Raw genomic sequence first — 23,214 nt, 5'->3', positions numbered from 1 at the left:
AAAGGTCAGACACCGCCCAAGTGTCCATCGATGGATGAACAGATAAACAACACGCAGTCATCTACACAGTGAATATTGTTAGGCTGTAAACAGAGGCGAGGTGCCAGCACACGCTACAACATGGACAAGGATTGAAAGCACTATATTAAGTGAACAAACTAACGAGAAAAGATCACGAACTGTTGATTCTACTTATGTGAATATCTAGAGCAGGCAAATCCCTCTACAGAGACAGAAGTAGGTTGACCAGAAGTGGCCTAGGGCTGGAGGGGTCTGGGGGATGGAGACTTGGTGGGTGATGGCTAAAGGATACAAGATTTCTTTTGGGGGTGATAAAAATATTTTTAAATCAATTGTAGTGACAATTGTACTAAATTGTATACATGTGAATTACAATTCAAAAGCTATTTAAAAATATATATATATATATTGAATACATACAATTTGGCATTTAAATCCCAGAACTGGGTGTCGTCTGTTATCCAAGGATTGCTAGGGAGGCAGCCCGACATAATGGCGTCATTAGATGAGAACTGCTCACTGTACTTGACAATCCTGAAAAGCAGAAAAACAATTTCCTAGAAGCTCAACACCAAGAGAGTAAATCAGTGTTTGGGTTGACCAGCTTTTCCTCTTTCCTTGTATCGATTTAGTTCTACACTTATTACTATCTTCTTAGAAAAGTGTTCTAAGAGCTGCTGGAATTGGCAGGTATTTGGCAATATCTGTCCCTATTCTACCTGTAAATCAAGGTATTGTTCCCCAGTCCAGATCCTTTATTCTTTCTCTGTCCCTAGACCATTAAAACATGACCTCTTCACATTTTATCAGGATATTTTAAAATTCAGTACCGACTCAGTCTGCCTGTCTCTTGGCTTCCATCTTGGAGGCACGAGGTTGCCCCCCATGTGCGGAGATTCTGCTGCCATCTTGGATTCCACTCTCTGTCGGAGTCATGCCTAAGTTTGGGAACTTGAAAACCTATGGCCTAATTGATGTGTGAACTCCAAACCCACTACTTTGGGCAAAAGCAAATTCCCCTGAATTATCAGACCTTCTGAGTTGATATATTTCCTGATGTCTGAGAAGTAGGGAAGCCTGCATCCATAGGTGTATATAAGGCACCTATTGCAAAATCTTCCCATAGCTATGGATTTTGATAGCACGGGATCCTTGGCCTAGAGTCTTAGGTTTGCAGAACTTGAGCCTCCTAGCTGCCCTTCATGCTTTTTCTTTAATCACACTACCAGTGGATCCGTTGGAAAGACAAAAAAGACTGGTCCACAGGTCCAAACACTAATAATATAAATTTATGGTAATGAGGCAATTTTCCTAAAACTAGAAAGTGAGTCTAGGAAGTATCCAAAAGTATTCATGTCTCCTTCAATTTTCTTTCCATTTGGTTTTATGAAACAGGTTTATATTTTTTAATTCTAATTTTTTATATATGACAGTGGAATGCATTACAATTCATATTACACATATAGAGCACAAATTTTCATATCTCTGGTTGTATACAAAGTATATTCACACCATTTGTGTCTCCATACATGTACTTAGGGTAATGATGTCCATCTCATTCCACCATCTTTTTATCCCCATGCCCCCTCCCTTCCCCTCCTACCCCTTTGTCCTATCTATAGTTCATCTAATACTCTATGCTCCCGCTCCCAACCCCACTATGGATCAGTCTCCTTATATCAGAGAAAACATTCGGCATTTGGTTTTTTGGATTGACTAACTTCACTTAACATTATCTTCTCCAGCACCATCCATTTACCTGCAAATGCCATGATTTTATTCCCTTTGATTGCTGAGTAATATTCCACTGTGTATATATGCCACATTTTCTTTATCCATTCATCTATTGAAGGGCATCTAGGCTGGTTCCACAGTTTAACTATTGTGAATTGTGCTGTTATAAACATTGATGTGGCTTGTCCCTGTAGTATGCTGTTTTTAAGTCTTTTGGGTATAGACCGAGGAGTGGGATAGCTGGGTCAAATGGTGGTTCCATTCCCAGTTTTCCAATATGCTTTCCATATTGGCTGCACCAATTTGCAGCCCCACTAGCAATGTATGAGTGTACCTTCCCCCCCACATCCTCGCCAACACTTATTGTTGTTTGTGTTCTTGATAGCTGCCATTCTGACTGGAGTGAGATGAAATCTTAGAGTGGTTTTGATTTGCATTTCTCTAGAGATGTTGAACATTTTTGTGAAACTGGTTTCTGAAGCATCAGAGTAAATAGTTCTGAGATTATCACAGAGCAATGATTAGCCTCCTAACCCAAAATGGGGCCCACTGAACACAGAGGTACTCTCTTTACCCATGATCAGAGCTCAACAGAGAAGTCACTGAAAAATGTGGGTGGGGTCACAGGACATTTTCTCAGGGTGGAATTTTTACAAACTAGGAATTTGGGAAGATGAGAAAGATTTTTAAAAGAGCCTGACCCCTAACCCCACTGGAAGGAGGGTACTGGACAAAATACAACCTTGTCAGCCCCCACAGTGCCTCATACCCCTTATCATACCCCTTATCACGGCTGGAGTCCAACACAGTCAGAATAAACAATGAAAAGAAACAAACTGAGTTTGTTTTCATGTGTGCAGGAAGATCTCAGAGTTACCAAGATGCTCCTAGAATGAATTCCATATTTCAAAAGGATAACTTCTTGCATTTGGGGAGGCACTTAAACCCTTAAGTGATCTGTCTCCCAGATAATTCCCCATGCAGACCTGGACAAGGTAGGCTGATAGTTCAATCAATCAAACATAAATTTCCAATCTCTCCAAACCGAACTTGAAGGTAAGCAGTGGACATTTAACAACACATTGAACCAGTAAATATGGCGTACATATCCCTAATAGGTTGGAGTGGGTGGTGACAGGAATCTAGATGGTTTTAGATCCCCAGGAGCCCAGTTCATGGAGTTGGCGACTCTTCCGACCTCCTCATCCACACAAGTAGTGACCCAGAGACATGGCAGACTCACAGAACCTCAGCCACCCTCGATTTTACCCAAACCAAGTGAGACCTGGAGATCTATTCTGAGCGAGGAGCTGGAAACTAAACCCAAGGGACTGAGTTTGTATCTTACAATTCTTTAGGATCTTATCTCAGTTCATGACTTATCAAGTCTGCCTTAAAGCAGAAGTTTCCCTCTTGTCTACCTGTTGCAAGACCAGGTTCCAAAAGACCAATAAATCAGGGACATACCCTCCAAGGGACACTGACGACTTCACTGTGGACCTCATTAAGGCCTGTTGGTAATACATGATCTGGAAGAGACGCAGTTGTTAGAACATGTCCAACTCCACATCCTCAAGTGTCACCAACACTGATGTTACATTTGGCTCCAAGACCAGAAGCCATTTATCCATAATAACAGCCCACTCTGTTCCCTTAAGCCAGGCACCTGTGTGCCAAAAGGGCTCATCCCCCTCCCACCAAGATAGGTAACTCCCAAATTCCAAGTCAGTGGCTTCCTTAACCCCCTGGAAAAACACATAAAAAAATGTCCCAAGGAACATTAAACCAAAACCTGGGGGAAGATGCCTCGCTTGCCCTCACATGCCTCTGGCTGACAGAAACAGGGTGGTCACCAGGACAGGGACCTGGTTCTACAGCTTCAGCACTAGCATGCCATTCCCTTCTCAACCACCCTCCCCCGCGTTTGGATATCCCTCTATGTCCCATATCAGTGGCCAATGCTTCCCAGGCCTCAGACTTGAGACCTGGAGAGAAAATTTGCCCAAATAGGCAGTTCACCATGATGGTTAGCTTCTGGGTGGCCCCGCAGTTGTAAGAGCAGGGGGCCAGGATATGGACACTCTGCTACGTCCACTCCCACAGTCCTCTCTGGCCAACCCTCAGCTCCATGACTTCAAGGGGTGTTTCAAATCCTGAGTCTCAGCATCAGCCCCAGTGGGATCTTACAAAAGATCCTTTGTCATTCTGTGTTGCCCATTAATTTGAAAACAATTGTTTGAACAGTACACATGGTTTTCATTTCATTACTGAGCCCAGAGCATGAGGCCAAAGTACATATAATTTGTTAGAAGACTTTAAATCGAACTTCACTGGAACCAGGAAACTAATTACCTCTTTTTTGACAGCAGTGACTGTTTGTTTCTGTAAAGCAAAGAAACAAAGCCATTAAACCGATGTCATTAAATCATTCCAGTTCAAATACCCATCTGAAAAATAAGAACCCTTCCCCAAGAGAAAACTGTCCGACTTTTCTTAAAATGTAGGATTTCCCCATTGCCACATCTTTCACCCTATTCTATGCAAACGCTGGAGGACAAGATCAAGGACAAGACTCGGCCAGGGAAGGAGTATCATTTACCACTGTAATTTTATGCTGCTCTTCTAAATCCAAGATGAATTAAAGACTAAGTTTGGGGTTGGCCTTGATCTTCTGTAGAACCATCTGGAAAGTGGGAGATAAAGAAGGGAATCCTTCCCTCTCACTGAGATACAAAAGGAGGGAGAAAGAAAGAGTAGCAAAGATCTTGAGTGTGTTTCTTTTCTCACAGGGGAGAGTTCTGAAAGAAAGGTGAGATTCAGTCTCTCCATTCATAACAATCTAATCAACAACTGTAAGTTTAAAAAAAAAAAAAAAAACAAGTTCATTGCCAAAACTAAAGCACACAATTAAAAACCCAGTGTCTGTTGACAGCTGAGCCCTAGAGTTGAGCTACCAAAGCAAGTTCAGGCTGGGCAAGGGCTGCAAGGTGTCCTCTCTCCAGACTTTTTGAGCTAAGGCAGAGAAAGAAGGGCTTGCTTTAGAAACCCCTGGAAACCATGCAAATCTGTCTCCAGCTAAAACACATCACCTCCTACAACCCCAGAGGGACAGGCTCCCATGGCACCATTTCTGTGCTCCACATGAGGTTGGGTATGGTGGGTGGTCATTCCAGTCCTGGCCTTCCTACATGTGGTTATGTCCTCAGCCTGCTTAGTGCCCACTTCAAGCTGAACCTCTTCATTCCAGGTGGCTGCCATCCATGCCACTGAACCAAACCCAATCTTCACTTGGAACGGAGTCAGAGTCCATGATGGATGCACCTTTTCCTTAGCCAGTTAGCCAAAGCAGCACTGGTTCATGAGCCCATTGACAAGGGATGAGGGCCGGCCCACGGTGGGAAGCCATGTTCTCATCTCTCCTGTCTGATCCAGCTGGGTTCCACTCTGCTTTTATAGATGCACTTCACGGGAAATCTTTTTCTTCCATAGCAGGGTAGGGAAAGTTATCTCAGAAAAGGAAAGCTCAGGTAGGTGTCTGATTCTCACACATCCTGACCTTCTTCACAGCACCAGGACAATTCCAATCATGTATTTATTTGTGTGACTCTTTTAAACTATCACCATTAAGGGCCTAGAGTCCATGGCTTTCTTCCCTTGAAAAATGTCCAGTGCAGGGTAGATGCTCAACAAATATCAAATAAATGATGACTTCAGCACAGTTGGAGGCCTAGAAAACCGAGGATTTTCTCTAAGCTTTTCCACTCAAAAATTCGAAAACACTCCCCCAAATGATCTAAATATTTTAGCGACCACACTTACCATCCACTTCCATTCTCTCTCAATACAAGGCGCTCTTTTAGAAGACATGAATTTCAGGTAGGAAAAGGGCCAGTGTGAACTAGCTATCAAATCTGATGCAATCAGATCTTTCTATTACAGTCTGGCAGAAACAGATTACTCAGAATAGATCTAACGATCTCCGACCTCTGCTCAAAGGGGAAGCGGGATGTTTGCATAATACGACTAGCAAATACTGCAAAGCAATTTATACAACTCTGTGTTTTTATAAAGCTCAAGGGAGGGAGATTTTTAATACAGATTTTCTGCTAAGAAAAGCAAAGGCTATTAGAGGTTGTGGATAACTTCCTCAACATCTTCTGATCAGTAATTGGCTGAGCCATGATTCAAACCCAGTTCTGCCCTTTGCAAAGCTGAGGATGGATCTGTGAGAGACACAAAATCAGGGAGCCCATGAGCTCTCCCACCTAGCCTGCTCTCTTCACCAATTTCTTCTTTGCCCTGAAGCTGAGAATGCTGCAGAATGGAATGAGTGTCCAGTCATTTAACTTAAAACAAAAAGAAAGCAAGAGCCCCAACCACATGATGACACAAACACAGGAAATGCTCTTCAACTGACTCTAATGATGGTAAAGATCAATATCATGCTAGGCACATGCTCCACAGCCAGGGGCATAAACACCCTCCTTCAAAGAGCCCAGCTCCACAAACTTCCTGTCCAAACACCTGGAGCCCAGGACTCCCGAGACAAGTCGCAGAGGGAAGGGGTGGGGCCCTAGTGTTCTTGCAAGCCATAGCCACAAGCACCGCATTTCCCTTCCACCTCTCCTGGTTCTTCTTTGGCCTCATGTATTTATTTGCTTCTGGGGCCATTAATCTCAGTCTTCGGTTTTTAAATTTTTATATTTTTATTGACTTTACTTGCTTCTAGTATCTCCTTAGGAATCCACTTCTGTGGTGTGGTTTGCTGTATGTTTTCTGGTTTCCAGAACTACCAGCTGTCTTCTGGGAACCAGATTCTCTCATGCAGGTTGAGAAGCTCTTATACCACAGCCTGGGGCCAGTAGGGTTTCAGATTTCAAATTTTTTTTTCAGATGTTGGAATATTTACAGGTACATAACGAGATATCTTGGGGATGGGACCCAAGTCTACACACAAAATGCATTTGTGTTTTATATGCATCTTGTACACTTGCCCGAAGGTAATTTTATACAATATTTTTAACAATTTGGTGCAGAAGACAGTCACGGTGGTGCACACCTGTAATCCCAGCAGCTTGGGAGGCAGAGGTAGGAGGATCATAAATTCAGAGCCAGCCTCAGTAATTTATTGAGGCCCTAAGGTCAGTGAGACCCTGTCTCTAAATTAAAAAGGCTAGGGATGTGGCTCAGTGGTTAAGCACCTCAGGGTTCAGTCCCCAGTTCCAAAATCATAGTAATAATAATTTTGTGCAGAAACAAAGTTTTATAATATGAATCGCCATGTTGGTGGTTTCAGGGTTAGGAGGATTTCAGATTTTTGATTAGGGATGCTCCAACTGTGACAGGATTCTTTTGAATCTGAGGCTGCTTCATCTATACCTTAGATGGTCCATGTGAACCTTAGCTTTTTTTCTACCTTTAAAAATAGCCGTTCATGGGGTCTTCCTCCAGATTGGCACACAGGTATCTCTGCCCAGGGAAAGGGGCGGCGGGACAGTGCAGAGGGAAGGTACCAGGGATTGAACTCAGGGACGCTCGACCACTGAGCCACACCCCCAGCCCTATTTTGTATTTTATTTAGACACAGGGTCTCGCTGAGTTGCTTAGCACCTCTCCATGCTAAGGCTGGCTTTGAACTTGTGATCCTCCTGCCTCAGCCTCCAGAGCCACTGGGATTACAGGCGTGTACCATGCCTGGCCCAAGTGGTTCTGGACTTTTCTAAAAGATGGAGAGACAATGTTATCTGTAAGATGAGGAATGGCTCAGGAAAGAGTCTTGGGGTCAAATGTTAAAATTCTGGCTCTACCACATATTGGATTGGCTATGTCACCTCAGATGAATTAGTTAGCATCCAAGAGCCTCTGATTTCTCATTTTTAAGAGGAAGATAGAAGAAAAAAGGGAATTCAGTGAGGTAATATACATAGGTAACTGGCTAACTGCTGAGACCCAACATGGAGAGGTTAATCACACACATGGTATGGCGTAAGCCTCATTATAAGATAAGATTACAAGATGCTCAGGCTATGGTTGGGACATACTTCCATTTAAAAAGTTATCATTGCTCATCTGGAATTCGAGTTTCACTGGGAATCCTCTGTTTTTATTTGCTAAATCTTGTAAGCCGACTCTCAATATTATTATTACTTAGCCAAAGGTCATAAGAAACATCATTTTAAAGTGAAGTTATTAAAAACGCACCCACCTACCTGCCATTCTATGCAATTCAAAAAAACCACCTCCTGATGAAATAGGAAGATGCAAACATTTTTCCATCTAGAATTTCGCATCAACCCCCTCCTTTCTTAAAAGTCCCCCCACCCCACCCTGCATTGAGGCCCTCTCTTTACTCTACGGGGAAGAGATACACTTTGCCACACTAAGAATACTCTGCTGAAGGAATCTTGGAGTGCTCGGCATTCCTGGAATTCTAACAACTCAATATATTTCACTTGCAGAGTTTCCCAAATAGGGACACATCTAGACTTGTTTACACAGCTCTGGGGCCAAAGCCAGGATGGAGGTTGTGGACCATCGTCACAGGGCCAGAGGGATCCGGGCCGTGCCTGAGAGACCCGGAGGCCCCTGTCAGATAAGAGCCAGGGAGCGTCTGGGAGGAGGCGGCCAGGCAGACGTCCTCGCAGAACCAAGGGCAAGATGAAAAGAATCTGAGGAGTGGACAGCACTGACCGCAGAGAGGGGGACAGAAGCTGCAAACAGGGAAATCCAGAAAAGGAAGTCGTTAATGTAAAGCAGACAGGAAAAGGGAAGAGAGACTGCTGTTCCGGAAGTGAGGATCCCAGGTTGCTATCATCTGGAGCAAATCCCACCCTGCAAGGTACTTCCTGATCAGGTGGAGACAGAATTTAATCACAGTGTGCAGGGCCCGGTGCAGAAGGAAGACGCAGGGCCCCTTCTCCAGAAAAACAGGAGAAATTTTAAGACAGTGATGGATATTAAATCATACAAGGCCCTCCTGTGTGGGGCCTTGGATGAGGGTTCAAGTCACTTGCCAGTGGAGTGGCCCTGGGTGCAAGACTTAGGCCTGAGCTGTAAAAACTGGAAAGATCTAAATTGGAGTCCTGACTGCGCCACCTTTGGCAAAGGGCTAAATCTCTCGGTTGCAGTTTTTGTCATATGAAAAATGAAGCTGACATTACCTCCCGTCATGGGCTTAATGAAATCTAGCAAAGCTTCAGAAGGCCACACAGTGGGCATTACTAAGCAGCAGGCAGGATACGGAGCGGGCTCTGCAGGGCTGTCAGCTGAGGGTCACATCCGGGCTTCATGGTTTTTTCTTCTCTCCAACAGGGATGCCCCGACGTTCTGTCCCTCCTCGGACGGACGGGAGTCTTCCCTGGCCAGCGAGCCGTCAGCAAACATCAGTCCCCAGGGTTGCTCTTTTTCCAATGCGTGGTTGGCCACAAGAAGAAAGCAATCTGTCCCCTACTGGTGTGAGCACTAGGGGGGCTTTGCCCCCTGAGGCCCCAGGCTGAGTGCTCTGCAGTATTTATATTTCTTCCTTTTACTCAAAGCCTCTTGCGCACACCTACGTAACCACTCTGTGCTCAGCGGTCGGTGACTAGAGCAGGCAGAGAGGTTGAAATTGGAATGCACCCCCCTCCCTCCAGTCAACGTGGGAGTATGCGAAGGTATGAGGGCAGACAGGAACACGGCTAAGTACAGCCTCCCGGGTGGGGTCAAAGGTTGACAGGACCCCATAAATCATCTCCCACATGACCCAGCGCCCGTTCTAGCAATCACGGCTACTGTCTGTGAAGCATGTCGGTTCCCATTCTGGACACTTCACATGAATGATCCTGTCCGATCCTCTGAGGAAGGAACTATGGTTGTCCCCATGTTACAGACGAGGAAGCTGAGACTTGCAACAGCTCCAGAGCTCGCCCAAGACCACCCAGGCAGCGCGAGGCAGCGCTGGTCCTTCCAGCTGACCTGACCCTCAGCACTCAGTGCTGCCCCTGGTTGCTAGAAACAGTGAGAACCCTGTCAGAGGAGCCCTTCCTGGGGAGGGTCAGGAGGAAGGGCACATCACTGCCAAAGCCTGGCCTCCAATCAGGGTCCTTACCATGGGGCCAAATCCTCTCTGTAATAAAAGGGGAAATGGGCAGCTATACACCCCATTGTCTCAAGGGGTCAGAACTGAGGAGAGGCTCATGACCAGGTCCTCCCAGGGCTGGGCAGCCTTGCCAACTAGAGGCCATCAGCCTGACACAGCGGCTCACCAGGGGCCCTGGACACCTGCCAGCCTAGCGGCCTCTTTCTCGTGCTTGATGGGGTTTGGCCTGTATTTAAGAAAAAGAGGCCTCTCTTCATTCAATCGTTCATTCTCAGAAGTCACCTTTCTCCTCTAACCAGCTCAGGCGCCATGTACAAAATGCAAAACCTCTGCCCTCCCAGAGCTCTGGGGAGTCTGCACTCTCAGGCGCCCTCTCCTCTCAGGGCAGGTAAGCCGTGGGGACAGGGACACTCGGATGGTGGGAAAGGAGGCCGGCCCCCGCCCCATGCCCTGCACAGCCAGGTCTGACGGACAGGCTGGAGGCTGAGGGAGGCCGAGGGGTCAGCTTGCATGAGAAGCAGGCGCCTGCTCTTGTCACTAGTCCACAGCAGCCCGTGTGCACAGACGGAGGAGGAGAGCTGCAGGGAGAGAGAGAGGGAGAGGTGTGAGTGGCAGGGGAGGCGCTGCTGCGTGGAGCCCACCATGAGCACACACTCAGCCTCACACCCTCTGGGCCTTGGCTCTGGGCTGGAGGCACCGGCAGCCGCTGGCAAGAAACGGGTTTGAGAGCCAGAGGCTCCCTCCCTCCTGCACCACCAGGGAGGACATGACCCTCAGGGGTCACCCGACCACAGCGCCCCAGATGGAGCAGCTCAGTTCCGGTGTCCTTCCCCCCACACACACACCCCGCCACACACGCAGCAGAGCCTCAGTCACAGACACGTGCCCCCCGCACTGTCCCCACGCCCCACCCATGTCAGAGCCAGTGACGTGCTTTCTTCCTCCGCCCTCCCCCTCCTCCCCAGGAAAGAGGTTTCCAGAGCAGCCCTTAGCCACACAAAAAAGGCAAATCCTCCACCCGGTTCTGCGTTTCACTGGCTGATTCTGTTTCCATGGCAACCGAGCCTACAAGGCCTCAGCAGTGATCTGCTATCTGACAAGGGGAACAAGGAGAGGCTGCCTGCCGTGGGAACGGCGCTGGGGGAAGGCTGACAGCCCCACGTGGGGATCAAAGAAGGGTCAGTCTGACTTGTGGACGAGGGACCTAACAAGTCCCCCGGTGACACTCTCTAGGAACTCCAAGTCCCTCTCCGCGTGTCCCAGAGCTGCCTCAGCACTGCTCTCCTGCGCCTGTCTCTTCCCCTTCCACAGCCGGCCGCCTTCCTAGCCCAGCAAGCCCTCCAGCCCTGCGCTCAGGCTGCAAGGCACAAGCCTGCAGGTGACAGCTGCACTGAAGAGGGGCCTTTCCTGGCCACCAGAGACTCACTGGACGGAAAGCCATGAAACCACCCAATTCAAATTTAAACGGGTTTTAGGCTGGCTGGCAGAGGTCAGCGGCTCCCACCTGGGCCACTCTGACTCCCTCCCCAGGGACACTGGGCCGTGTCTAGAGGCATTTTTGATCGTCGGCCTGGAGATGTGGGTCCAGTAGAGGAATGGAGTCTCTGGCATTTAGTGCACAGAGGTTAGAGATGCCGCTAAACATCCTACACTGTACAGAATGCCCCCTCCCAGGGAATTATCTGACCCAAAATGTCAACAGTGACATGGTTTCAACAATATACAAACTATGCTTCTTTAAATTACAAATATATATATATATATATATATATATATTTGAAATATATATACATATATATATTTGTATATATATATTTGTAATGGCCATCCATTACAAATAAAAAGTTGAGAGTCTTTGGAAGATCCCCACTAGGATATGAAACAAACTATGACATTCTAGTCCCGTGGACTACGGTTTAAATCTAAAGTTGATTCAAGGGTTTTGAGCCTGGAGGTTACTCAGTGTGTGTAAAATGTCTGCCTGTGCATCTTTGGGCAGGGTTGCTCATAATTCTCATCAGATTCTCAAAGGGGAAAGTAACTCACAGAAGACTGAAAACCAGTCATCTAGATGCCATCTGCTCTGACCCACACTCTGCACCCTCTCCTCTCTCCAAGTGTCACCTCCCTTTACCCAGGACCCTGGCCATGGCCTCCCCTCTCCCTGGACCCTGATGCCACAGAGACATGGTGCTCCTCTCCATGGCAGTCTCAAAGGGAAGATGGCACTGCCCACACAGGTAGGAAGGGACATGTGGACACCTTCCCTGCCTCAGAACCTGACCTAGGTCCCACCCACAATGCAGCAAAAACGTACCTGGTTTACCTTGACTTCATTTGGATCGGTCACTCGGTCCAGGCCATAGTCCAGCACGTCGTTCATTCCCGGCTGAATGGAATAAAAACAATGAAAGAATCACGACAGGAAGTCCCCAGTTTCTGATTAAATTCTGGGTCTTGACCAAGCTGCCAAGCTTGAGACTGAGCTGAGAAGGGCTCGTGGCAGAGTGCACAGGGAGACACGAGGGTGTGTGAACCCTTCAGGTGAGTGAGAGAGCTTCCTGCACCCACAGCATCCCAAGAGCCTAAGAGAATAGGAGGGAAAGATAGATGGGCAGATGGATGGATCAATAGAAGGATAGGTGAACAGACGGATGGCCTCTCCAGTACCATAGTGGGATGGATGGATGGATGGATGGATGAATAGATGGAAGGGTAGATGGATAGACGGATGGATGGGTGGATGGATGTATGAATGGATGAGTAGATGGACAGATGGGTGGGTGGAGGGATGGACAGATGGGTGGGTGGATGAGTAAATGGTTGGATAGGTAACAATCAAGCTCAGTCACAGTTCTTTGGGATCAATACGTGGAACTCCTGACTCCTTCCACTGTGCCCCTTCCCCACACTCTAGTTTCTGCCTCGGGCTGGGTAGCACAGTGGTAGCACAGCAGTGCGTTGGAAGAGTCCAAGCTTCAATCAGGCACCTCTGGGTTCCCATCCTAATTCTGCTGCTTCCCAGCTGTGCCAAAAATCCTGGAAACCACTTCTCCCTGCACTGGCTGACTCACCGGAGAAAGAGAGACGATGCCTCCTACCTGGAATGTTCTCATGAGGGCTTAGCAAGGTGGGATGTAACACTGTCAGCAGAGGGCTACTGTCATTGAGCAAGGGACCGTATTCATTATAAGATCCTGTATGTAAAGAGGTGGCCCAAAGCTGGGTCAGCAATCTTTGCCAGATCCCTTTTCCACCAGGTCACCCAACTCCCCAGCCAATCTCACTTGGCCTCTCCCAACTCCCTGAGGCCAGCAATCTAGGTGGTCACTTCTCTGCAGGTTTGGGGCAGACCCACCAAGTGCTGAGCACCTGTTATTATCCAGGCTGGCTACACTGAAGCAGAGGGTTGGAAGTGACTGAGCTTCTTCTCCATCCGATTCAGCCTCATCTAGGATGGAGACCATTTTTAGCTTGGGGTAGGGCTGCCAGACGAAAAACGAGGAGGCCCAGTTAATTTCAGATAAACAGCAAATGATTCAAGTCCCATTATGTTTACACTGACTGTGTATCTATACCAAAAATAGCAAATAGATTTTCATAGGAAATACATTTTGATGTAAAATATATTTTTATATAAAGATTATTCGTTGTTTATCTGAAATTCAAATTGAACCGTACACCCTGTGTTTAACTTCCTAAATCTGGCAGTCTAGCTCAGCAGGCGACCGTGGAGGCAAATACTGGGCCGAGAGCCTAGGCAAAATAAAGAGCGAGAAAGCAAGAAACAGAATATGGGCACGGAGCAGGACAGGGAAGGGGAGCCCCCATCCTTGCCCTGGCTGTTACTGGGGACCTCCATCAACATGCAATCATGAGGCACTTCCTGGACGCCGTGTCCAGCCCTGGGGAGCTGGTGAATGGATGTGTCCCCCTGGTTTGGGGGGGGGGGGGCATCCTCAGAAGGCAAGTCAAGCCACTTCCAGTCTTGAGGGATAGAAGCCACTCAGCAATTAATCACCCCCAAAACAAATTACAGTTGTGACAAGTGGCATGAAGGGACAATACAGAGGTGTAAACTGGCCCTCACTGGTGTCTAGCGTAGCGCGGAGAGGAAAAGTGGAGAGTGTGGCCATCCAAAAAAACATCCTTGCCTGAAATCAGTTCTAGGAATCACCCCCTTCATCTGGAATGTGCTGCTGGGTGACCCTCAACAGCCTGGGCTGGGCAGCCGTGAACTGTCAGACCTGCTGCCACCTCTGGACTTTCTTACTCAGCCAGCGGATCCAGAACCAGCCCCCTTCAGCTTCCCTCACCAGTTCTACTAGACATCCTGCTGCCTTCCTTTGGCTGTCCTGCTGCCCCAGCTCCTGCCTTCTTAGGCTCTCTGTGGGCAGCATCCCCCTAAGTCTTATATGTCCCTGCTGTGGTCCCACCCAGGACCCTGCTCCCAAACCCCCCAGGGGGCTGCCTTTCTGCCTCTGCTGGTTTGGGAGACTCCGAGGCTCATGCGTTCACTCACTCACTCACTCATTCTTCAATACATTAGAGCTGACTCAGTGTCAGAAAATCAGGACAACTGATGTGCCCCTGCAGCCTGCAGATAAGGAGGCACACAGACACCTTCTGCCCTGGTGCCACATGCACGAAGGACTCCACAGACATGTGAGCGAACTTCCCTTGCTTCAACCAGAACTGTGAACACCGGGGTTTGCCGCCCCAGCTACATCCCTTGGGCTTGAAGAAAATTTGCTAAATGCCTGGGGATGGCATTAAGGAAGGGCCTTTTGTATTTTGAGACAACCGCTTTGTGAGCATCCGAGTTGATGTGTGCTGCTTGGTGACCCTCTACCGTGTCCTTCAGTTTCCACCTCCTTCACTAATCATCACTGTATTTCTGAAAGCATTTTGATGCATGAGAGAGAAAAGCTAAATGATTTAATAAACAAAATAAAACAGGGGGCCGGGTGTGGTGACACACACCTGTCGTCCTAGCAGCTCGGGAGGCTGAGGCAGGAGGATGGTGAGTTCAAAGCCAGCCTCAGCAAAGCGAGGTACTAAGCAACTCAGGGAGACCCTGTCTCTAAATAAAATACAAAATAGGGCTGGGGGTGTGGCTCAGTGGTTGAGTGCCCCTGAGTTCAATCCTCAGTACCAAAAAAATAAAAATAAAACAGGGGATGAAGCTGGAACAGGGAGAGAATTTTAGGTTCAAAGATTAGAGAAGTCTGCCGCAAGCTTCTCTTGCCTTGAACGTCACTCCCACGGAGAGGTGTTCCCTAACCCCAATCTGCTGCAGGGCCCCTGCCTCCTACGAGCTGCCACGGTGTTCTGTACATTACTCACTCATTTATATAATAGTTTTAGTCTTTGTCTCTCTGCCAGACTGTAGTAAGTTCCTCGAGGTCACAGGCCGTGTCTGTCCTGGCTCACAATTCAAATATCCCCACCGCCTCGTAAGCATCTGGCAGAGACTGGACATGCACAAAGTATGTGCTAATTTCTCAAAGATTAGGACCAGAGTATATGGAGTGTTCCATGTTGTTTTTATAATACAACATGGTCTGCCGGATCATTTTTGTAGGTCATCGAACGGCCTTTGAAAACGTCAGGTTAATAGCTTCATAATGTTTCATCATCGTCATCATCAACATGTTGGCGCTGCCTTACTTTACTTTGCCTTCTCCCTCAAGGGGTACTTAGCTCACTGGAAAATGGAAGCCAGACATCCCCTTCCCTGGAAGGCAAGTGTCTGGGTATGTGGTTGAAACAAGGGCCAGTTTGCTTGATATTCACACAGGTGACCACTTGATTAAGGTCACACACCACCAGAAAGCAGCCTCTGTCCACAAACCAGTCCTGAGTGACAGACTAGGTTCAAGACCCAGGTGGCACCACAAAGATGCAGGGAAGGCTCAGAGTGACTGGCTGCGGGAACCATTTACACTCCTCTCTGCATCATGCCCATCTCCGTCCTCTGCTCCATCCAAGTCAAAGACAAAAGAGAAACAGGGTTTTTTCTTTACAACAGGATGCTGACTCACGGGTGGCATTTGGGCTCCGAATGGGAATTAGGATCAGACTCCTCAACTACCGTCTCCCAGGTCTGCCACTGGCCTCTTGCCAAGGATGCTGTTTCCGACGGAGCATCCGACAGACCTTCCTTCCCCTTCCCTTAAATCAGTCACCACTGGCTGTGCCTGCTGGGCACTGGGGTCTCATCTCTGGAAGGGGGCTACCCACCCGTGTGATGGCAACTTGGAGTTTGAGCTCATTGAGCTGAGAGAGAAGGGCACGTGGGGTTCTCCTTGCATGGGAGCAGCCTGTGGGTTTTGCCATCCCACAGAGGTGGAGACACACCCAGCACTGAGCAGACCGAACTCAGCCTTGACTTCTTCATCTGAGCAATGGAGTAACGACACCTCCCACTGGACAGCACCGCGGCCAGTTGTGATTGAGACAACCTGTGCCAACAGCTGCGTGCATGTACACAGCAGGTGCTTGATGATGTAGCTCTTGGGTGCCCAGCACCTCAATCCTTTCCTGGCACACAGAGTCAGGGCCCAATGAGGGCTTCCCAGATTCATGAACAAATGAACAAGTTCATTGACTGCAGCCGCGTCACACTCTACAACAGGTGGCTACGGTTGGTCCACAGAAAACCTGTTCACCCTCCAGAGAGCCAAATGCTTAGTCTGCTGTGACTGGCTGTTGTCCCACTGAACTGATGCTTGTTTGGGTCTCCTGGAGACAGGCTTGACAGACTCTAGGCTCCCTGGCTCCTCAGAAGGATTGTTCCATTCTGGGCTGAGATGCTCCTCAGACTGAAAACTGTCCACTCCCTGTAGGCCAATGAGAGGTGGAGCCTGTTTTAAAAGAGTCAAGGAGGGAAGCCCCGGATGCAGTCCTGCCACATCCTTGACTACTGGTCCAGATTCAACCGAGGGGAGCAGCACTGAGGGAGGAGATCAGATATGAAGAGTATGAAGAGCAGTTTGCATCTTAGGTGTTTTAGGACTGCTCCAAGTACATCAGAGTCCCACTCTGAAGTTGGGTCTATTAAAGAGAAAGCAGGCCTATGTGACCCCAGGCACCATGCTTCTTGGAGCAGCAGCGACTCCGGCAGTATTCCCATGACCAAGGAAGTTACGAAACACCAAAACGCACGAACATGGCATGTGACATTGTCATGAGAGGCAAAGGGGCATCCAAGACCAAGAGGGAGGATCCCCTGTCAGCAGTGTGGGTTCCGAGCCTCTGGCACTTGTAAGCTGTGCAGCTCTAGGCACATTAGCAACACCCCTGAGCCTCAGCCTGTTCATCAGTAAGATAGGGAAATTATTACTGCAAAGATTAAAGAAGACCGAATGCAGAACACTCAGCACAGCACCCAGCACACTGTGAGTTTTCTCAGATCAGTTGTGATAATGACATCAATGACGATGACAACTGTGCTGATGGTGGTGGTGAGGTGGAGAAAGAGGGGGAGTTGAGGGAGGTAAGTGGGGACAGTCAGCAAGGTGGTGGAAATGGGGAAGGCGGGGGAGGGGATGGAGTTGGAGGTCGGCTATGGTCATGGTGGTAGACATGGGGGCGTGGTGGGGAGAGTCATCTAACATGCTGTCCTATTTATGTTCTTCTGTATTGTGCTGCAAGGAACCGCTCAGCTCGGCCATTTGTCTCATGGAGGCGATGTGTTATTCACTTTCTTTCCTACAGATTTTCTGGATACAGAGACAGAGGGGAGGAGAGAGACCCTGGGCAGATCACATGCACAGCCAGGCTGTCCCTTTTTAAGGAATGCAGTCACACTGGCAATCTTACATCACAAAGTCTCTGAATATGCAGTGGAAATCATGCTCCACCTGGCGCAGAGGAGGGCTCCTTCCATCATGGTGCCACTGGACATGGGGGACACCTTGCCAAGCTAGTGGCACATCTTCCATTGCAACAATCTCACTCCTAAGCTACCAGTGAGGAGCATGCCCTTGGTGTCCTGGTCTCCAGAACCCTGTGCTCCGTTGGTCAACCCACCTGACCCAGCTCACTTTCTGCTTCTAAAAACTTCTGATACCTAGCGGCAGGCAAGGAAACTGAAAGAGGAGGAGGGAGAACATCTGTTTGCAACTCTTGAGTTTCCAGAATCTCTTTCACATCGCCCACCTCCCACCTCCCAGAAGAAGCACCTGAGCTTGACCCAGGAGGACACTGAGGCACTGGAATTAACCCCAGCAGGTGGCAGCCAGAGGCTGCTTCTCTCTGCTGGGGGGTGAGGTGACCATTTCCCAGAGATGGGCTGGGACAAGTCACATGGGTTATGGACAGCTTGTCCCGCCAAGCCAGGAAAAGCAAAAGCGCTCCCAAGCCAGGAAAGCAAAGTGCTTCAAGCCATGAGAAGCTCATCACACACTAATGCCCTCTCTTCTGCCATCTCAGTTGCTGGGGCCTGGATCTAAGGCAGGAGGAAAGGGAGACGAGACACACAGAACAGCGTTGGCTCTGCAGAGTTTCCATTCTCAGAGAATTTTATATTTCTGCTTTGAAACCTGTGTTCTACATCTTTCTTCTTATATTCCTTTCCAAGGTGTGGTATCCTAAACGAAAAAAGAAAATGTCCCAGCCCTCACAAAAGACAAATTCATCCACGTCCCTTGCTACCTGACATTCATACCCTCCAGACATAGAGCATGTCTTCTCCAAGCCTGGTGGTGCTTGGAGGCTCACCCAACTCTAAGCAGCTCCTCCTGATGACCCAGTTCTAACTCCAGAGTGGGAGGAGCTGGCAATGAGCACTGTGAGTGCAGAGAGAGAGTGGGGCACCTGGCAAGAGGTGGGGGAACCGGTACTCACAGGGCATCGGTGCACCAGCCAGTAGGCCTTCTCCTGGCAGTCCAGCGCGTACCTGTCGGCCTTGTTCCTTTCCTTTCCAGCCCTGGGAAACCAAAAGCCATGATTAGGGCCATAACCCTTTGCATCTTTTAGTCTATGATGGTCTGTGTTCTTGGCGTCCTGGTCTGCTCACCCAATCTGTGCAAATAATTCGCATGCACCACGATAATAACAAACGCCAATTTCACACTCAGGCACTCAAACCTCTTTTACGCATATTAACTGGTTTGATCCTGGTTAACGCTCTCAGTGATCTTTGCTGGCTTCGTAATTCAAGGAACTGAAGCAAAGAGCAGTTGAACGGCCAGCCAGGACCACACTGTCAGCACGTAACAGAAATGGGACTTGAACCCAGAGTCAGGCCCAGGTCCAGCTCTCCCTGACAGCACTGGGCTGGGCTGAGGTCGACCGTGTGGCCATAACCAGCTCTAGAATCAAACAGGCTTCACACTGGAGCAGGCGGGGATGCCCATCTGGGCCACCATTGGACCCCCTGGCTTCATTACTGGGTCCCTGCTTTGGTAAAGAACATAGTTAACATCTGGACAAGCTGTCAGCCTCCTGCGATGGGGAGATGCAGCCTCGAGGACTCCTCTTTCCTCCCTGCTGATGAGTTCTTCTGATCACTCCAAAGAGTTCAGGCCTTTTCTGAACTCAGCTTGGGCCTGGGAAAGGATGGTCATTTCCCTCTCCTCTCTCAGGGCCCTCCTTTCCCATTATGGAGAGGTAGCGACGCTGGGCTTTCCTCTGTCAGGAGCAAAGGAGCTCCAATTATCACGCCACCGGCCCTACCCGGTCCCATTTCTGCGGTGAGCTGTGCTCACATTCATTACTGCTTGTTTTCCCAGGCGACATGAGATGACGCACAGGCCCGCTCCACCATGGAGTCTGCAGATTTATTTCCCCGTTAATGTTCTGTGAACAACACAATAACATCCAGAGACCAGATGGGTGAGCAGCGCCACTCCAGCGGGCTGTTTTGCCAACCTCTTCTGGAAATTAAATATAAACAGTGTCTCTCCCCACTTCCCCTTGACAGTCTAACTGGATTTTCTACCAGGTTAACTAGCTGGGGTCCTCGGGAGGATGGCCACACACAGCCTGCAGCACGGCGGGGTTTCCGTGATGCTGGACGGCCCTAGAAACAGTCCGTCTCTAATTCACACTCGTGGTCCTGTCTGGCTTTGCTCATCTGCTTCTCTGTGATTGATATTCATGGAAGAGGGAGGAGATAGATGGAATCCAAGAGAGGCAGTAAACTCAGAATTCTTTTATTCGGTCAAATTGTGATTTTTCTTTAGCAAAAGCATTTGCCCATTCATTCATTCATTCATTCATGGACTTGTTGATCTTCCTCTATGTTTCAAGCTCTGGGAGAATGCTGGTGAGCCAGACAAAAGTCTCAGCTTTTGTGTAGCTTCTGATCTAAACACTACACAAATGGTAAAGAAATAAAGATTGCAAGTTGCATAATATGCTACAAGGAAACAAATATTCAGGTAACACAATGTAGAATCAGGGATGGTCTCTGTGGTGATTTTTTCTAAACATGTCTTTAATTTTTTTGATACTCCTTCCAATGACAAAAGGGTCTATTTTCCCTCCCCTCGAAACCAGGTGGGCTTTGTGATGGTTCTAACCAATATAGTAGGTCAGGCATGGTGCTGGGTAATTTCTGAGGCTGGACCACCAAAGATGGGACAGCCGCCACCCTCCTCACTGGACTACAGGTTCTGGAAGCTTCCACCACCTGTAAGCAATCCACTGCCCCCATGCTGCCTTGCTGTGAGAAGCTCAAATGACCACACAGAGAGGCCAGAGGCTATCAAACAAGAGCAAGGAATGCCAGCTAGACCCCAGCTCTGAACAAACCAGTAATGTCCTTCCTGAATTTCTGACCTATGGAAATCATGAGAGGCAATAAAACAAATGTTGCATAAGCTGAGTAACAGCTAATCAGAAAGGCCTGTTTGAGGAAGAGAGATTTGAAGTCACCATTCCCTCTAACAGCTCAGAGGACAGGTCAGATGACATGATCCCATCTGGGTTTCAAGAATGAGAACAGGGCTGGGGGTGTAGCTCAGTGAGCAGAGCTACTGGGTTCAATCACTCCTACAGCTGGTTCTGCAAACTCCTGCCTTGTGGCCTTCATGTCACAGTAGCTTCATGTCATGGCCAGTTCTCTCAACCCACCAGGCCATTACCTTTTTCCCCCAACGCTCAGCCCAGGGTTTGGCACTTAAATGCCCAATAAAGGTTTATTTTAATGAAAGGAAACAAAGAAGAGAGGAGGGTGGAGAGACAACCAGAGGACCGAGGTGACCTTCTTTCACTCACCTGTACTGTTCTTTGGCCTGCATAATGACAAAGTCCCACTTGTAGTTGATTTTTTTGTTCAAGAAATTGTAATTTTCCTAGAGAAAAGAAACAAAATGAGAACAGTGAGCCCGTGAAGCAGGGCAAAGAGCCCTCCACCCACGAAGACACGACCCGGGCTCCCTGCAACTGCTGGCCCGACCCGGCCCTCTCAGCCCGAGCTCGTCAATGAGGCTCCTTTCATGGGTTGTGTGGGATTCTCAAAAGCTTCCACTATGACCTTGCTTTTCTCAGTTGTGTTGGGTTTTGTTTGAAATAAATGTGACCCAAATCTGATTAGAAAGAGAAAACTGGGATGGAGAAGAATATGGAAACTCAATATTTAACAATGGAGTATCAAAAAAATATCCACAAAGATAAGCCTTATCATTGATATGATGTTGGCCCTTAATATATATATTTCTAAAGAATTATAACACAGCAAGATTGTTAGCCTTTTCAGGACTAGGGTGTGTTCTGGGGGAAATCTGACTCGCCTGTCCTGAGAAGCTTATACTACTGTTTTCACGTCATAAACTCAGGTTCAGATTCCCTAATCAAGGGCTGTCAATTGTTATATATAATTAATTAAGTCATATTGTCTCAGGACAAAGCAAAATGAAGGGGGTAGTCTCTGCATGCCTAATGGACATTGAGGCAAGGCCCTAAATTATAGAGAAGAAATTAAAGCTTGATATGGGAAAACTTTACTTCAGTGAGCTGCTTCTATACAAATAGATAGATGGATGAATTGGATGGATGGGTGGGAGGGTGGGAAGTGAACAGGTAGGTGGATGGGTGATTGAATGGATGGGTGAGTAGAAGGGTGGGTGGATGGGTGGGGAGTGTAGATGGCTGGATGGGAAGGTGGATGAATGGATGCATGGGTGGGTGGATAAATGGATGGGTGGGGTGGGGGAATAGATGGATGGATAGATGGGTGGGTAGGTGGATAGATAGATGGGTGGATGGATGGATGGGTGGGTGGGTGGGTAGATAGATAGATGGGTGGATGGATGGCTCGTGAGGGTACAGATGAATGTAGTAATGTGGGGAAGAGGAAGAAAAATCTTACAATGATATTCCACTCAATCATAATGAACTCTACTTGAAAACATTTCTGTACCTTTTCATATTCTTCTAAAATTCCTTTCTTCTTGATATTTCTCTTGGCTAGATAGATGGCTAGAAAAGAAAACAATGACATTTTCCATCATCATCATATTTCAGAACTCCCTTGGCCGCCTCTCTCTTCAGGAGGCTGCTGTGCTGAGGTCAGAGTGCTGGAGAGTGCTCAGCCCACTGGGTCCCTGCCCCTGGGGGTCCCAATACAGATGACTTAAAGGTCGTGATGACAACAAGACAAATGTCACAGAATGCTGAAAATAAATAAGCAACGTGTCAAGCACACCCCAAGGCAGAGGTGGGGATGAAGTATTTACCATAATCTGTATCTTCAGCGGGCCACTGCTGTGTGGGCCAAAAATATGGCGTCTACAAAAAAAATAAAGGCAGAGAAACCATGCTTCACCCACTGGGTTCAGACAAAATCACCTTATCCCTCTCCACCACTTCTGCACTCCTGACTGTGAGGACATGAGGCCAACCATTATCTTTCAAATAAGTTCAGCCCCATGAACACTCAAGGTCAAGGCCAAGTCTCACCTGAAATCTGTAGAGACTGCTATCAGGCTTGAGAATGAGATTCTTGGGGTCTTGAAGGGGGTAAATGTAGCCATACTTGACAATGAAGTTACCCAAGTTCTGCGCCTCTGGGGAGAAGCAGTTCAGACATGATGTCAGGAGCAGGGGCTGAAGGAAGAAGCTCGTTGCCCCACTCCCTCACCCACCAAATTCCACGAGAGTGCCCTGTCCTCACACAGCAGCACCTAAGGAGTGGGGTGGAGGTTCCTGAACTTGACTATGGACAAGCACCAGCCGGGGAGCATGCCAAGAGGACCCCCAGGTCCTGTTCCCAGGACAACTCAGTAAGTCTGGATGGGAAGTAGTGAACCTAGATGTCAACTGGTACTGCAGGTGGCCTACTGCAGGTGACTTGGGGGTGATGGCTGGGGAAGCCCTGATTCTTTGGATCTAGGTTCTTTGGATCTAGAAAAGATCACATGAATGGTTGCAAA

At 48.2% G+C, this 23,214-nt stretch overlaps 1 protein-coding gene and 1 long non-coding RNA gene across 2 annotated transcripts in view; one reads left to right on the top strand and one right to left on the bottom strand.

Moving 5' to 3' along the window:
- Rgs9 (regulator of G protein signaling 9) overlaps positions 1–23,214 on the bottom strand; it is a 61,751-nt gene that overhangs the window by 23,480 nt on the left and 15,057 nt on the right. Inside the window, exons 4-12 of the mRNA XM_046422673.1 lie at positions 22,742–22,848; positions 22,519–22,570; positions 22,203–22,261; positions 21,059–21,135; positions 18,683–18,764; positions 12,159–12,221; positions 4,108–4,137; positions 3,223–3,284; positions 442–555 (exon numbers count right to left, since the gene is read on the bottom strand). Of these exons, the coding sequence (XP_046278629.1) occupies positions 442–555; positions 3,223–3,284; positions 4,108–4,137; positions 12,159–12,221; positions 18,683–18,764; positions 21,059–21,135; positions 22,203–22,261; positions 22,519–22,570; positions 22,742–22,848 (646 nt within the window). The remainder of the gene's footprint in view (positions 1–441; positions 556–3,222; positions 3,285–4,107; positions 4,138–12,158; positions 12,222–18,682; positions 18,765–21,058; positions 21,136–22,202; positions 22,262–22,518; positions 22,571–22,741; positions 22,849–23,214) is intronic.
- On the top strand, positions 8,267–9,301 carry LOC124078044 (uncharacterized). The gene is made up of 2 exons (XR_006846793.1): positions 8,267–8,593; positions 9,067–9,301. It is a non-coding gene; the product is annotated as an uncharacterized LOC124078044 (long non-coding RNA).

This window comes from Marmota monax, unplaced genomic scaffold, assembly GCF_021218885.2.
Source record: "Marmota monax isolate L192 unplaced genomic scaffold, Marmota_monax_Labrador192_F-V1.1 WCK01_AAM20220418_F8-fsc00173, whole genome shotgun sequence".
Lineage (NCBI taxonomy): Eukaryota > Metazoa > Chordata > Mammalia > Rodentia > Sciuridae > Marmota > Marmota monax.
The sequence above is the reverse complement of the archived record's forward strand: the minus strand, read 5'-3'. Positions and strand labels throughout refer to the sequence as shown.